General features: G+C 39.7%; 1 protein-coding gene across 1 annotated transcript; it reads right to left on the bottom strand.

Moving 5' to 3' along the window:
* Positions 1-733: 733 nt before the first annotated feature.
* Positions 734-15,496, bottom strand: LOC121375929. Its single transcript, XM_041503654.1, has 8 exons — positions 15,401-15,496; positions 14,425-14,479; positions 12,298-12,513; positions 11,519-11,578; positions 9,626-9,820; positions 7,528-7,613; positions 2,158-2,260; positions 734-1,100 (listed from the first exon to the last, which is right to left on the bottom strand). Exons 2-8 carry the CDS (start codon positions 14,477-14,479, stop codon positions 811-813), a joined length of 1,005 nt encoding a protein of 334 aa, XP_041359588.1. The 5' UTR covers positions 15,401-15,496; the 3' UTR covers positions 734-810.
* Between the last annotated feature and the right edge of the window lie 318 nt (positions 15,497-15,814).

Below are 15,814 nucleotides of genomic sequence, written 5' to 3'. Positions count from 1 at the left end.
AAACCCGGGTTTTAAAGGACAGAAAGGTTAAGGACCGAGAATTTTAAGGAAACCCCGGGTCCCATATGGGGCATCTTTTAATAGCAGAAAATCTTTTATTTCCCCCCCGGAAGAAAATGGCCAACCGGGGATCCCCAGGGGGGCCAAGGTTTAAACCCCCACGGGACCGAACCATATCCAATGGAAGATAAAACCCACCAGGGGTACAGTGTGCCTACTGAATGTTTTCGGGAATTGGCCCACCTAAATAAGCAAAAATTATTTTACCCGTTTACTTTTAAATCCCCACACTACCCCGGATCCAAACGGAAAACCCCAACCCCCCAAAAGAACCCCTGGAGAAATAAAATTAAAATCCTTAATTGGGGGTTGCGTACGGATTTTTAAAGGGGGGGCCCCAAAAACCCCTTTGGGGGCCCGGGGTTTGGGCCCCCTGGTGGGGTCTTTGGGTTTTTCTCGTTTGGGAAAACCGGGTTCAAAGGCAGTATCCGCGTGGATTGATTGACCCTTGTTTTAATGGAAAAATGGAGGGGGGTTTCCTCCTTTTGGGGATGGGCCGACGCCTACGGACGTATCACACCTCGGGCTGTCACTTAGTGAACTTTTACTCAATCCCCCCCCCCCCCCCCAAAAAAAAAAAACACCCAACAAAAAAACACCCAACAACAGCTCCACGACAACCCCCCACACAAAAAAAAAAAAAAAATACAAACAACAACATAGCATACATATGATGCAAATTTAGTTTATTTCTTAATCATAGTTTATTTATGTACGCCAAGCCAATGCAAGGTCTTCTGTAGCCGAAATCTACTTGGCACATTTGCCACAGGGCGATGTTGGAAAGGTCGGGCTAACCTCACAAATATAATAGCGGCTATAATAACATTTTTTATGATACCATTCAAAAGGTGCGGTAGTGTTTGGTCGGTTAAACAGCATACAGTGATTGCGGGGTTCAGTACCCTGCCCTATTCTCCAGTCTGAGAAAGCACTCGCATTGTTAGGAGGTCCTGATGGGACACCCGTCACAGCCTCAGGATCAATCCACCTCCACGTCGTTTTGTCGTTCAGCTTGTGTAGTCCCGCATAAAAGCTCCCTGAATTAATAAAAGGAAGAAGTCATTTGAAATTTAAAAATACAATGGAGCACGAAGGATGTTTCATAGAGGTTGATATAGTATAGTTTATTAGCCTTAAGCCTACCGGCTCATAGGCATACATTTTAGTTACAAATCAATAACATTTGTCAAGTGGTGCATAATTGGAGGATGGACATTTAAATATGTTGAGAACGTAAACATAATGCATTTTTAGGATATTTACCAATATCACATTTTTTTTCTCCGTTTTGAAATGGTACAGGTACTTCATAACGGACAGGGGGAGGGATTTAGCTACGTCGGTTGAAGGAAGGAAGGAAGGAAGGAAGGAAGGAAATGTTTTATATTAACGACGCACTCAGCACATTGTATTTACGGTTATATGGCGTTGGACGTATGGTTAAGGACCACACAGGTATTGAGAGAGGAAACCCGCTGTCGCCACTTCATGGGTTACTCTTTTCGATTAGCAGCAAGGGATCTTTTATATGCACCATCCCACAGACAGGATAATACATACCACGGCCTTTGTTACACCAGTTGTGGAGCACTGGCTGGAACGAGAAATAGCCCAATGGGTCCACCGACAGGGATCGATCCCAGACCGACCGCGCACCAACGGGGCGGGGGCAACTACCCCCTTAAACAAAATTTGTCTGTTTTGTTTATCGACAACACATATAGCACATTGATTTATTAATAATCGGCTATTGGATGTCACAATTTGGCAATTTTGTCATATTTTGTCATATAGTCTTTTCATTAGTAGCAAGGAATCTTTTGTATGCACCATCCTACAGACAGGATAGCACACAACACGGCCTTTGATATACCAGTCGTGGTGCACTGGGTGGAACGAGAAATAGCTCAATAGGCCTACTGACGGAGGTCGATCACAGCCTTACAGTTATATGGAAGAAGAAGAAGAAGGAAATGTTTTAATTAACGACGCACTCAACACATTTTATATACGGTTATATGGCGTCAGACATATGGTTAAGGACCACACAGATACTGAGAGAGGAAATGTGAAAATATTTAAGTGTTTACTTACGTGTATTATTACCAGCAATGGTAGCAAGTCTTCCCTTTATGAAATTATTTTCATCTTGACTCTCAATAACAGCTAGGTCGGCTCCCATGGTTTGACAGGCATCCTGTAATATATTATACAAGAAAAGTTCAAATTATTATAAACATTAATCGGCTTACGGCTTTGCATTTATGAAAAAAGAGGAAAATACCACAGGCCTCGGTGGCGTAGTGGTCAAGCCATTGGACTTGTAGGTGGCAGGTACTGGGTTCGCATCCCGATACCGGATCCCACCCAGAGTGAGTTCAACGACTAAATGGGTAAGGCCACTACTCCAACTTCTTTCTCACTAACCCCTAACATTTATTTAATATAACCGTTATTCCATTGTTCTGAGATGTGTGTCCAGGACAGCGTGCTTGAACGTAATGGATATAAGCACGAAAAGAAGTAGAAATGAAAACCTATAGCAAGGGGCGGCACGTAGCTCAGTGATACAGCGCTCGCCTGATGCACGATGCACGACTGATCTAGGATCGATTCCCGTCGGTGGGTCCATTTGTCTATTTCTCACTCCACAAATGGTGTAACAAAGGCCGTAGTATGTACTATCCTGTCTGTGAAATGGTGCATTTTCTGCAATATTGTTCCACATACCAGTCAGATAAACACCCTGATTGAGAAACTATTCGTGTCAGGGAGAACCTGTGATGAACAGCAATATTTGTCCGAGGAAGAGAAGCACAACAACACTCTGAATGATAAAACCATCACCCGGGATCGAGACCGTATCTCTGCACAATGCAGTCGAATGGACATTTGCCAAAATAGTGGTTGATTCCACGAATATCTATTTAGTGCCTCGTCTATAGAAGGTCCTTTACGGGATCCCGTCCCATAAAGCAATCTCAGCGCTAAAATCAGTTGAATTTGGATGGGAAAATATTCCCACGTGTGAACGGAAATGTTGTATATGATGTTGTTGGTGATGAATATCACTTTCTATTTGAATACTATTTTTTTTCTTCCGAAACGAAGGATGCAAGTACATACCAAAATATTACTATTTATTATCCCAGCGGGCACTCACAACGGGGAAAATAAAAATCATAATTTCTCACTGAGAAATTATCATGCATTGGTTTAACGTACACTACTATTGTACGATTTGACGCCAACAAACCAATCACCTTGTCGGTACTAAATATGACATCATCACGATTTGGCAAAGCACACACAATGACGTCACGTAGTTTAAAGCATTTGCGTTTACGTCTTTCTGGTTTCAGTGTTAAACTTGTAATAAAATGGTAGTTTAATACCATTCATTATAGTTTTTTTTTTTTTACTGAATATATAGAACTTCTGGTTTTGATAATTATCTGTGAACCGTGAATAAAATACAAAGTTAAAGCACTACTCAAACAGTAAAGTAGTTTACGTCGTTTCTTTGCACCATGATTTGGTGTTTCTCTCTTTGAAAGAAAGAAATAAATGTTTTATTTAACGACGCACTCAACACATTTTATTTACGGTTATATGGCGTCAGACATATGGTTAAGGACCACACAGTGTTTGAGAGGAAACCCGCTGTCGCCACTAAAAATCCCATGCCTCGACTGGGATCCGAACCCAGTACCTACCAGCCTGTAGACCGATAGCATACCACGACGCCACCGAGGCCGGGTTTTTTTCTTTGATGTCAACTGGGGTGTAACTGCAATACCATGGTATAACTGAAACTGTGCGGGTAACTAAAGTTAACTGCACAGTTTTTAGGCCACGCCCCTCACAGACGCGTCTATCATGGTACAAAACAGTTATATCATTGGTTTTGATTTGTTAACTGTATATAGACGGCGGGCACTCGACTCCGTCTCGTGCCGCGTCTAAATACAGTTAACGAATCAAAACCATGATATAACTATTACTTATACATGGACGTGTAGCCGATGTAGGCAATATCGAAAATAAAGGCTTTTAAAAAATCCCAAATAGCTAGGTTAATAAATAGAATAACAAACTCGGTACCAGTTACATGTATTTAACGTTTTTGCTTTAATTCAAAGTGAAGATCGTTTGAAAGTAAGTATTTGTTAGTCTGCATATGCTCGAAATAGTTCACAGTACACGATTTGGGTGGGAAAACGTGATGGTAGTCGTTTTGTAAACATTTTGGCCGCAAATCGGATTGAATACTGCTCGACAACATTGCTAATGACGTTGCTCGTTCCCGGGATTAACTTTGTTAGTGCTTGCACATGTAGTCAAAGTTAATCTTGATGAACTACTGTGAAGTATAATAAACTGATTTATGATGGTCGTCAAAAAAAATAAAAAATAATAATCCCACGGAGACCACAAGGCAGTAGACTATTTAGTTAATCCGGAAATATATCCGCAAAAGTAGTCTGCTGTTTGACTGTAATTACATTGTGGCAACCGGCCTAGGTGGTGTCGTGGTTAAGCCATCGGACATAAGGATAGTAGGTACTGGGTTCGCAACCCGATACTGGCTCCCGCCCAGAGCGAGTTTTAACGACTCAATGGGTAGGTGTAAGACCACTACACCCTCTTCTCTCTCACTAACAACTAACCCACTGCTCTGGATAGACAGCCCAGAGGTGTGTGTGCCCAGGACAGCGTGCTTGAATCTTAATTGGATCTAACTAGGAAAATAAGTTTTAGAAAAGAAAGAACATTGTGTCAGACAGCTTTGAAGTGACAACTATTGGACTGAAGCATCTAGTTTGCATGCGTAACTTGTTAACATTGAAGGCATTGTTTTTTTGTGGCAATTCCAGCACATGCAAATACCTTTTTTGTGTAAAATGTGTGTTCTCCGGCCAGGCTTAGTGGTTTAACCCAATATCATAGGAGAGAAAGCATATGAGAAGGATTTGTACCAGTCGATGGAACAGTCATACGCGCTACGCTTTATTGCCTTTCTAAAGACTCCAACCAGAGCTCGAACGCCCGTGATTTTGAGTAGTTCGAGACCGCTAGCGGGTCGGACCGGGTACGTTTTGGACATGCTCATATGGTTCACTCCCATAAGACAGACGTCCCATAAGGCAGACATGCCATTTGATAGACAAAACTCTTTATTGGGTTATGTAATGTATCCTGTACACCCCTGACTGCGTTAATGGTATTGCTCCAATCTGCTCAGCAAGCTATGCTGCAGTGCAACAGCAGTCTTAATTAATGAGCTGATTTCATGCAAACAACAGCGAGAGTTTAATTGTAATCTGGTAAATGCAATTAATAAATGTAAAGATACAGTGCTTGGTGGATTTTCCACTGCAATATCTCCATTCAATTCATTTCACTTCAGATTGACAATGTTTTGTTTTTATATCAATGATTACCGCACAGTTATGACAGTACCTATTTAAAAAAATTGTTATATCTACCAATTCCACACAGGCAACTAGGAGAAGTTAATTGTAATCTGCTAAACAGAATTAACAAATGTAAAGATACTGTGTTTTATGATGTCCGTGTTTTTAGAGTTTAGCAACATCCGTATACAATTCATTTCACTTCAGATAGACATTGTTTGTATATCAATGAGTATTATGTCTCTGACGACCAATGTCTTGTATTTCATTGACCATACATTTAAACCATAGCTAAGCACAGAGATAACATAAAAGTTCTTATATATTAACTGCATGTAGCTACCAAAAACAGTCATTCAATTTTTTAGTCATGGCTGGTCTTAGAAGGATAGAATTTGTTCAATCACAAAAAGGTTCACCACAAGTAATATTGGATGGATTTTTATTTGCAAAGAATCGCACCAGAGGGGAAAGTGTTCACTGGAGATGCGTGACAAAAACGTGTACCGGGAAATGCACCACTGTCGGCGAATTTGTACGGAACACATCGGAACACAACCATCTTCCAAGTGATCCGAATGTTGCTCGGTTTATCAGCATACTACGGAAGCGAGCAAGAGAAGAAACAACACCTATGCAGCAAATATACAATGATGAGGTTGCAAAGCAAGCATTAGAAACTGTTCCTCATTTGCCTTCCTTTCCCAGTATGAGCAGTGCACTGTACAGACAGAGACGAGTTCTGATACCTGCCCTACCACAGACTAGAGCCGATGTCATCCTAGAAGAACCATGGACACAGACAAATGACGGAAGACGCTACCTGTTATTTAGCGATGGAAATGAAGATAACATGCTTGTGTTCTCTACAGATGAGCAAATCGTAGCTCTACAGGCTGCAGAATCCATTTTTATGGACGGAACTTTCTCTTCTTGTCCAGCATTGTGGAACCAATTATACATCATCCATGCTATGGACGGAACCACTATGTATCCCCTTGTGTTTGCTCTTCTTCCCGATAAACAGAGGATAACATACATTAGACTGTTCAGTTTGTTGAAAAATGAAGTTCAACAATTATTAAACCAACCCCTTGCTCCAAGTAAAGTTCAGACTGATTTTGAGATGGCTGCAATCCAGGCAGTTGAGACGGAGTTTCCGCAAGCTGAAGTAAAAGGGTGCTTTTTTCACTTTACACAGGCCATTTGGAGGAAAACTCAAGAACTGGGTCTTGCTGTTTTGTACAAAGAAGATCCAGCTGTACAGACATGGATTCGGAGGGCTGCTTGACTACCACTTTTGCCCATTGCACAAGTACAGGATGCATGGTTAGAAGCCATGAATGACGGACCTGATGTTCCACAAGCGGAGGCATTTAATGATTATGTTGTTTTAACATGGGTAGACGATGACTCCAGATTCCCTTTGATTGTATGGAACCATCATCTGACCACTGGCCCAAGAACAAATAATAATCTGGAGGGATTTCATTCCAGAATGAATCGTTCAATCCAAGTTCATCATCCAAACATATACCGATTTGTAGAATTAATCAAAGGAATAGAGACCTCCGAACGTGCTAAATTGAGACAGATAAACTTTGGAGCTGCCCACCACCAAGAAAGAGAGTGTATAAGCAGAATGAAAATAGAATCGTGAGATTGAAGGCGCAACTAACCCTTGAACAGAAAACGCCCATTCAGTTCTTGGATGCCGTTGGACATCTATTAAAATTAGTATAAATTGTGGAACAGACAGAAAATTGAATCGTGAGACATGTTAAAATGTGTATCCGACTATTCCATTATTTACTACATGTATTATTCAAGGTAAACGGCAGGTAATTAGTAATGGGTCTTGTGTTGTTTTAACGCGTATGCGTTATGGGACGTCTGTCTTATGGGAGGACACCGCTCATATGCCACTAGAGCTTCAAGCATGTCTGTCCCGAGGCCGGTCTTTGGATAGCCAGAAATCTGTCTCGGGACAGAAGACCGCTAGCATTAATTTGCTATGTTTGACCCGTGACATTTAAATAAAACATACCCGTGCATTAAACCAGGATTCAGCGTATTCATCAGCGAAGTAATAGCAGGAATCTTGATTGCGTTCAAAACCCATAGGACAGTCAACTGAAAAAAAGGAGACCAAGAATAAAACTATTTCAAACTTATATTTGCACATAGACTAAAACACTTATTTATGGGGTCTAAAATCAACCGTTTAGGAGATATCGGGCCTCAAGTTGGTTTTGGCGGCCATATTGGATTTATACTAATTAGCACCTTTCCCGACGTCAGATTGTGTTGGATTTTAGATATAATGTTCAGTGGGGTCATCTTAACAAAATAATAATAAAATAAATAAATAAATAAATAAAAAAACCCGTTCGTTTGCAATTTGTTCTAGGTCCAGTCATATATTTACTAGACTATTAGGGGTCTGTACAACAATAATTCTTCGCCCCACCCACCCCACTTGATGCGGCATAACACTCTTCGGAAAGGAAGAAATATGCTAAAAATAAATTCATTCCTTGCCTTACGGATATCATTCCTGCTGAAACAACGGAAAAAGCGTTAAAGTCGCAGATCCTAGTTTCAACCCGTGAAAATGGACACTAAGTTATGTCCATCTACAAACCTGTAACACATCTCGTTAAAGTCGCAGATCCTAGTTTCAATCCATCTACAAACCTGTCACACGTCTCGTTAAAGTTCTAATAAGAGTGAAACAAAGAGTATGTGACGTTAAAAATAGACTACAGGTCATCTCCATAACCGTTACTCCTGAGACGGAATAAAAGAAAGGAATGTTTTATTTAACGACGCACTCAACACATTTTATTTACGGTTATATGGCGTCAAACATATGGTTAAGGACCACACAGATTTTGAGAGGAAACCCGCTGTCGCCACTGCATGGGTTAGTCTTTCCGATTAGCAGCAAGGGATCTTTTATTTGCGCTTCCCACAGGCAGGATAGCTCAAACCAAGGCCTTTGTTGAACCAGTTATGGATCACTGGTCGGTGCAAGTGGTTTACACCTACCCATTGAGCCTTGCGGAACACTCACTCAGGGTTTGGAGTCGGTATCTGGATTAAAAATCCCATGCCTCGACTGGGATCCGAACCCAGTACCTACCAGCCTGTTGACCGATGGCCTAACCACGACGCCACCGAGGCCGGTCCCTGAGACGGAAGATACGTGCGTTTTTAAAATTATATATATATAAAAAGTAATTTCATGATATTATGAACACCAAGATGACCAGAAGCACTTCGGCTCTTCGGAAATGGAAAATCTAAACAATAAAAAGTAAATAATGTGTGATTAATGTGGAATATAAAAACAAGATCGACCACGCATCAGGCGTGCGCTTTACCACTGGGCTACGTCCCGTGCCCTATTACGAAAGACACTGGATACGCGAAAGGTCTTAAAGGCATGTTGTCACAGACCACTGACCTATTTAATGGCCTAACAAAGTATTACCTGAACAAAAATAATTTGATTTGTCCCTAAATGTACTTAATTCAACCATCTTCATAACCACCATACTCCATTTATTAATGACATTTTGTAAAAATAATTGAATTATGGCAATGGTCCATAATTCAAAAACTAAAATTGCCGAGAGGGATGACATGGATTTCACTCCATCATGATTCAATTAAGGTGATGCGATAGCTAGATTTGGTTTCCAACAATTAATGTAATTTTTTATTTATTATCCATTTTTAGAGAAATATGGTCCTTAAATCCGTGACAGTATGCCTTTAAAGCAAAATTGATAATATATACGAGATAAAACTGTGGTATGATCAGACTGATATAACTGTTTTCACATTAATAATGACATGGATAAAATGTGAAGTGTGTTTTATTTAATGACACTACACAGGAGCACAATGAATAAATAACATTCGCTACTAGATATAAAATATTAAGTTTCTAAATTTCAAAAGTACTAGAAGAGAACAGACAACATACAAAAACCCCACATAGAGTATTAAAAAATGTACACAAGTGGATTAACATGACGTAATTAAAAGAAGAAGAATACTATTTTATTTCACTAACAGTTAACATAGCCACCTTTTTAACATTCTCCCCCCCCCCCCCCCCCCCCGCTTTTACTTACCAGCCGGAGTTGCATCCACCTCGACTTCGCAGAGAAGCAGTGCATCACAAAAGAAGTTAAGTTGTGTTGGTTTCAAGTTAGACTTGCTGATTCTGATGTATTGGCCTTTGGTACCCATCGTACAGGTCAAGGTTGTGGAGGTTGCAGAAGTAACGGGCGTGGAACCTATAGTCGCACACAGCTGTGCACCAGCTCCTGTTTAGAAAATAGCATGCTGTAAGAAATGTTGCTTTAACATGATGCTCTTCTAGACCCAATTTTACAAAACATCGTAAGCCTAGTTTTGCTCGTGAACGTAATTTTACGAAACATCATAAGCCTAGTTTTGCACGTGAACGTAACTTTACGAAACATCGTAAGCCTAGTTTTGCACGTGAACGTAATTTTACGACTAAACCACGACTCTTGTTACTGCTCATGGAATACTACGTTCATTACTACGAATAAAATAGTTTGAAGTTCTCATATTTCATTTGATTTTGTCCCTAAAATGCTTCATCGTCCATAATGATATGATGTTCTGTGTGTAATAGATGCCAAACACTTGTAAATGTATGCCTGGGTATAACTACTAGTCGCATACGTAAACTTGCGATGTTTTGTGAAATGGGCCCCTGCTGCATTAACAGACTTTATTGGCGCAAGTGAACCAGTGAACCAGGGCTCATAATGCTGTCAGTTCACACCCAACCACATTGTTAATAAAAAAAAAATAAAATAAAAAATAAAAACAATAATAAAAAAACACAAAAACAACAAAAACAACCTACTGGTACGATAAATTACTCTCCTACCACTAATTAATGCTAGATTTCCACAACAATTGGTCCATGAGAGTATTCCACAAAAAAGCAAAATGGCAGTCGGCCAAAAATGATATAGGTAACATCCCACCGATAGGATAGCGCATACCACAGCCTTTGATATGCCAGTCGTGGTGCACTCGCTGGAACGAGAAATAGCCTAATGGACCCTCTGTCGGGGATCGATCCTAGACCGATCTGTCATCAGACGAACGCATTATCTCTGGGCTACGTCCCGCCCCACGTATGTATAACGTATCTGTCATAATTAGATTATAAGCTACTTTTTGAACAATACTAGTATTTTATATTTTTAACAGCTAGTAACCAGTATTATCTATTTTAAGATAAAACGAAAAACGTAATTATGATGGAAAGGGTTAAGTCCCTTTGACCACTGACAAATGTAATGGAATCTCGCATAAATAAAAGGAAGGAAACGACGCACTCAACACATTTTATTTACGGTTATATGGCGTCGGACACATGGTTAAGGACCACATAGATAGTGAGAGAGGGAACCCGCTGTCGCCACTTCATGGGCTACTCTTTCTGATTAGCAGCAAGGGATCTTTTATATGCACCATCCCACAGAGAAGGATAGCATATATCACGGCATTTGATATACCAGTTGTGTTGAACTGGCTGGAACAAGAAATAGCCCAATGGGCCCACAGATGGGGATCGATCCCAAACCGACTGTGAATCAAGCAAGCGCTTTACCACTGGGCTACGTCCCGCCCCTCTTACATACATATTACCTGTGTAAAGTTCTTGAGTGATAAACAATTAATTTATTTCATTTATGAATTGATAGGCACACTTTATAATGTTAAAAACGAAGTAGGAGAATGCATGAACAAAAGAACAAAAATAATTTCTGGCTATATATATATATATAAAAAAAGAGTGGTAATAATATTTAAAGGTGTACAATCATAGTTGACGCGGATTCTATTTTATTTCTCAGAATGTGTTTATTTGTATTTTTAGTTTTCACATGGTTTGTTATTAAACTGTGGATTATTAAAGAAAAATCTTTGTTTTGGCGTTAGTGATGTTTTACCGTTATGTTTAAATATGATCTTACCGCCTCCGGTAGCGGGGTCCGTTGCGAATACTTCAATCTTGACGTCGTGCAGGCGACCTCCTGAAACAGATATATGAATCGAGGGTAGACATGTCATCTTGTTTCAATAATTGAGCTGACGCTTGAAATACAATAATACGTCAAAATAATCTGGTCGAAGCTGCGACTTCATGAAAAGGCGTAGTATGCTAAACCAAAGTCTCATATAGACTGGATACCGTACGTACGTGCGTGCGGTCCGCGTGTTACGTCTGATGTGTGTGCGGATGGCGTTTTGGGCATGTACACCATATACGATTATTTCATTGAGAATGGAATGCTCCAAGGGATTTAAAAACTGTTTTGGGAGTTAACATGACTTGAGCATCCAAAATACATTGCTCACCACAATACAGACCCCCCTTGCACAATTTCCCTTTATACTCCCTGTATACTCGCTTGAACATTGATAGAAGAATTAGTACTATTACCAAATGACATTGGGCCGAATTTACGAAGCCTGGAGGGTTGTCAATGTTTGTAGTTACATGAGTGTAAATTCGGCCCAATGCCCACCAATGCATTCGGTAGTCATAGACGCTACCCGATATCTCTGAAATGATCAGCTTAACCTCAAATTGTTTTCTGATTTATTTTAAGGGTGAGGGTTGGTATTATTTATATCCATGGTGTATATGTCGATTGATACGCTGCATGTAGGAGTTTTAGCCACATATGTTACTATTACCGTCTGTGGAATTTCATTTGGTGGTATACACCCTAAATTATCATGAACGTACGTGCTTGGTCTGGGTTGTGGATAGTAAGAGAGTTGATGTTGTGAGTTCGTCCAAGATTCACCGTCCAGTAAGGATTCGGGTCGTTGCAGGCGGTATGTGTACACGTGTCTTGAAAGAAAGTCTTTCCAGTGTTCCCGTCCACGGCTCGGTCTGCTGTGTATATCCCACGCCACGTGGAACTCTGGGTAGCTGTAGCTCCTTGGGCAACATTTGCCCCTAGAACAAAAGAAGGAGGGAAATTAACTTTCAAGATGATGTTGTAACCAACAGCTATTATTTAAAAAAATGAAAATAGAAAATAAAACAACCCCCAGAACCCCCCCCCCCCCAAACAAAACCTGTATCACAAAACAACACCCCACCCTACCCCAACACCACCACCAACAAAAAACTCGCCATTGCCTATTTCAGAACCAGAAAAGTCGTCAGAACATTTAGTAAGATTATTGGTGAATTCTGTATCGAAATTGATCCAAAGCAAAAAAAAAAAAAAAAAAAAAAAAAAAAAAAAAAAAAAAAAAAAGAAAAAAAAAAGACATACCCCCGAAAACACCACCACCACCACCAGCTATAACAACAAAATAACCCTACCAAACACACCGCCAAACATAAAATAAATAATAATAAATAAAAAACATTCCATACAAAAGAAAAAGAAAACCCCACCCCAAGAAAACAAAAATGCCCCCCCCCCCCAAACAAAAAAAAAAACCCACCCCACAAACAAACACACAAAACCCCCCACAACAAACCAGAACGCCATCAAAAACGCCAATAGGTCTAAAAAAGAGATAAATAATGTCTCTAATTACATCCCGTATCCAGTATATATACACTTGGGATAGGATAAATTATTTGAGGGCCTATAACCACTGAAGGTTCAAGCACGTCCATCCTACACCCAATACATGGAGAAGACTGAGGAAATACTGGAAGACCATATTACAAACATTGGTATGTTAGTAGTAGTTCCACTTCTAATAGTCATTAGTAAAAAAAAAAACCGTGATTTTATTATTCAGGTATTGTATATATGTAGGGGTGCCCAATATGTCCTATCTGGGACATCTTGGGCAGTTGTGACATTTTGGGCTGTTACAGTTGTTTTATGTTTAATCGCAAAAATAGGAATTAAATAACATGAATTTCCGCATATCTGATAATTTGGTTTTAAAGCACTTTAAATAATCAAGCGGGTGTAAAGAAAAGGCGACAGGTATACAATTGTACATTGACTGCAGCCTTTCTGGTTTTGAGATATACTAAAAGGCAAAAGTTATTGTGACACACAAAAGACAAAGATAATTAATGATAAGTTTTTACTGTCGTGTATGAAACGTTATAACATGGAAAGAGAAATGTCCGATGGTATGGAAACAAGCAATAGTCCATGAAAAGGGCTCACCCGCCATATGCAAATGAGTCACATCACTAAAGGGGGTCCAGATCGAAGTTCACACAGTCAGTAGCGAGTGTGTCCACCTTGAGCATTGATACAGGCCTGGCACCGTCGTCTCATTGAGGCCACTAAACGCTGGAGAAAGGGGTTGTACGAGCTGTGAGGGATGCTGGCTGGAACCTGTTTTGCAGATGCGTGGTTCGGATCCATGTGTCTTGGCGAAGGGTTGTCACGGGTGGTCGGCCGCTACGGGGACGGTCCCTGACCTGGTTGTTTTGTTGATATCGTTGCCTTAAGTGCCATATGGTGTTTCTGTGGACGTTGAATTGACGTGACGTCACGCTGCGAGGTCCCAGATTCAAGCATACCGATGACTCGCCATCTATTATTTTCACTGAAATTGCATCAAACAGTTCACTAATGGTGTTTTTCTGACTTCTGGACTTCTGAAAGCTCCACAGAGTGGCAATGATTTGCGACTGAATGTCTGGCCTTTTATGGTGAACACTGGACAGCATTTCTCCCGAATATTCCATGTTTCTTGCACAAAGCATGCAATCGCTGCAACAACTGCTTGGTTGCATTTCTTTGAGCTGTTTCATGCAAATTTTCTCTGGTTTACATCCATACATCCATTCACAAATTTATTACTCCAAACAATCCATGTCACAATAACTTTTGCCTTTGAGTATATTAATTACTTTATACAGTTTTAGGAAATCACTTACCATAAGCATTTTGAGCAGCAAATACAAAGATTAAACCGATACAAGCAAACATCATCTGAAAAAACCCCAAAACAGCAAAAACAATTACAGAAATAAAAATTAATCTAAAAGAAACATCTTCATCATAATCTCTGGGTTTAGTGCTCACTTGAGGTGCTTGTGTTGGAGGATCGAACCACATTGTTGGATCCATTGGACTGATTTTTTCTCTCGTTCCAACCAGTGCACCACACCTGGTCAAAGGTCGTGGTATGTGCTTTCGTGTCTGTGGGAAAGTGCATATAAAAGATCCCTTGCTGCATTAGGAAAAATGCAGCGGGTTTCCTCCGATGACTACGTGTGAGAATTACCAACTGTTTGACATGCAATAGCCGATAATTAATTATTCATTGCGCTGCTCTAGTAGTGTCCTTTAAAAAAAAACTTGTAACTTACAGCCAAAGAAGAAAGGAATGTTTCATTTAATGGCATTCAACACATTGTAATTACGGCTATATAACTGAAAGTTAAAGTTTGTTTTGTTTAACGACACCACTGGAGCAAATTGGTTTATTAGTCATCGGGTAATTCTGACACATAGTCATAGAGAGAAAACTTGCTACATTTTTACATTAGTAGCAAGGAATCTTTTATATGCATCATCCTACAGACTGGATAGCACATACCACGGTCTTTGATATACCTGTCGTGATGCACGATGAAACGAGAAACAGCCCAGTTGGCATACTGACGGGGATCGTTCCTAGACCGACCGAGCATCAGGCGTGCGCTAAGTGCTTTAAAAGCTCTATCAGTGGGAAACATACAAAAAATTCTGAATTTTTATTTTTAATTAGCTGTATGATAACTATATAACATTAACAAACAATGATTAATTATACTGTTATGAAATATCTTATACTAATGTCATATGGCATAAGCTCACTGCTTGGTATTTTAAAAAATCTGACAAATTAAAACTGTTACCCAGTCTTACCTTGAAATCAGCCTCTGCTTCAGTTTAGTTTGCTCTCTGAATTGTTTACATTCACTGGTATTTAATACTGCAGGTTTCGCAATATATATTCGTTACCAAGACCATTAAAATTCCTCTATTGTATTAAATGAATCGTAGTTAAGATACTTAAAATGACATATTAGAAACGTTTTACCATATTTGCAATTATTAAAAAAAATATATCACTTCTTTAATGTCATAAATTGTCGATAAAAGAAATATTGCACTGAACAGAGTTGTGACACTGCGAATTAGTAAGCATTCATACTGCCATCAACGAGTACCTGGTATTATGATAACCACAATTATAAGCGAAAAAATTTTCAGTAAAAATAAAAAGGTTATTTAAGGTACTTAAAATAGCATAATTAGGAACAGTTTTTTGTTTACCGT

The sequence above is a fragment of the Gigantopelta aegis genome, chromosome 6 (assembly GCF_016097555.1).
Source record: "Gigantopelta aegis isolate Gae_Host chromosome 6, Gae_host_genome, whole genome shotgun sequence".
In the NCBI taxonomy this organism is placed as follows: domain Eukaryota; kingdom Metazoa; phylum Mollusca; class Gastropoda; order Neomphalida; family Peltospiridae; genus Gigantopelta; species Gigantopelta aegis.
Note: the sequence above shows the minus strand (reverse complement) of the source record. Positions and strands in the feature narration are given on the sequence as shown.

What these genes read in the sequence shown, in the direction of transcription:
- LOC121375929 (XM_041503654.1), bottom strand. Translation starts at nt 14,479, where the DNA reads ATGATGTTTGCTTGTATCGGTTTAATCTTTGTATTTGCTGCTCAAAAT. An exon ending in TGCTGCTCAAAATGCTTATG is followed by an intron (nt 12,514 to 14,424) that starts GTAAGTGATTTC and finishes CTTTTGTTCTAG; the next exon opens with GGGCAAATGTTGCCCAAGGA. An exon ending in CATTGCTGGTAATAATACAC is followed by an intron (nt 1,101 to 2,157) that starts GTAAGTAAACAC and finishes TTATTAATTCAG; the next exon opens with GGAGCTTTTATGCGGGACTA.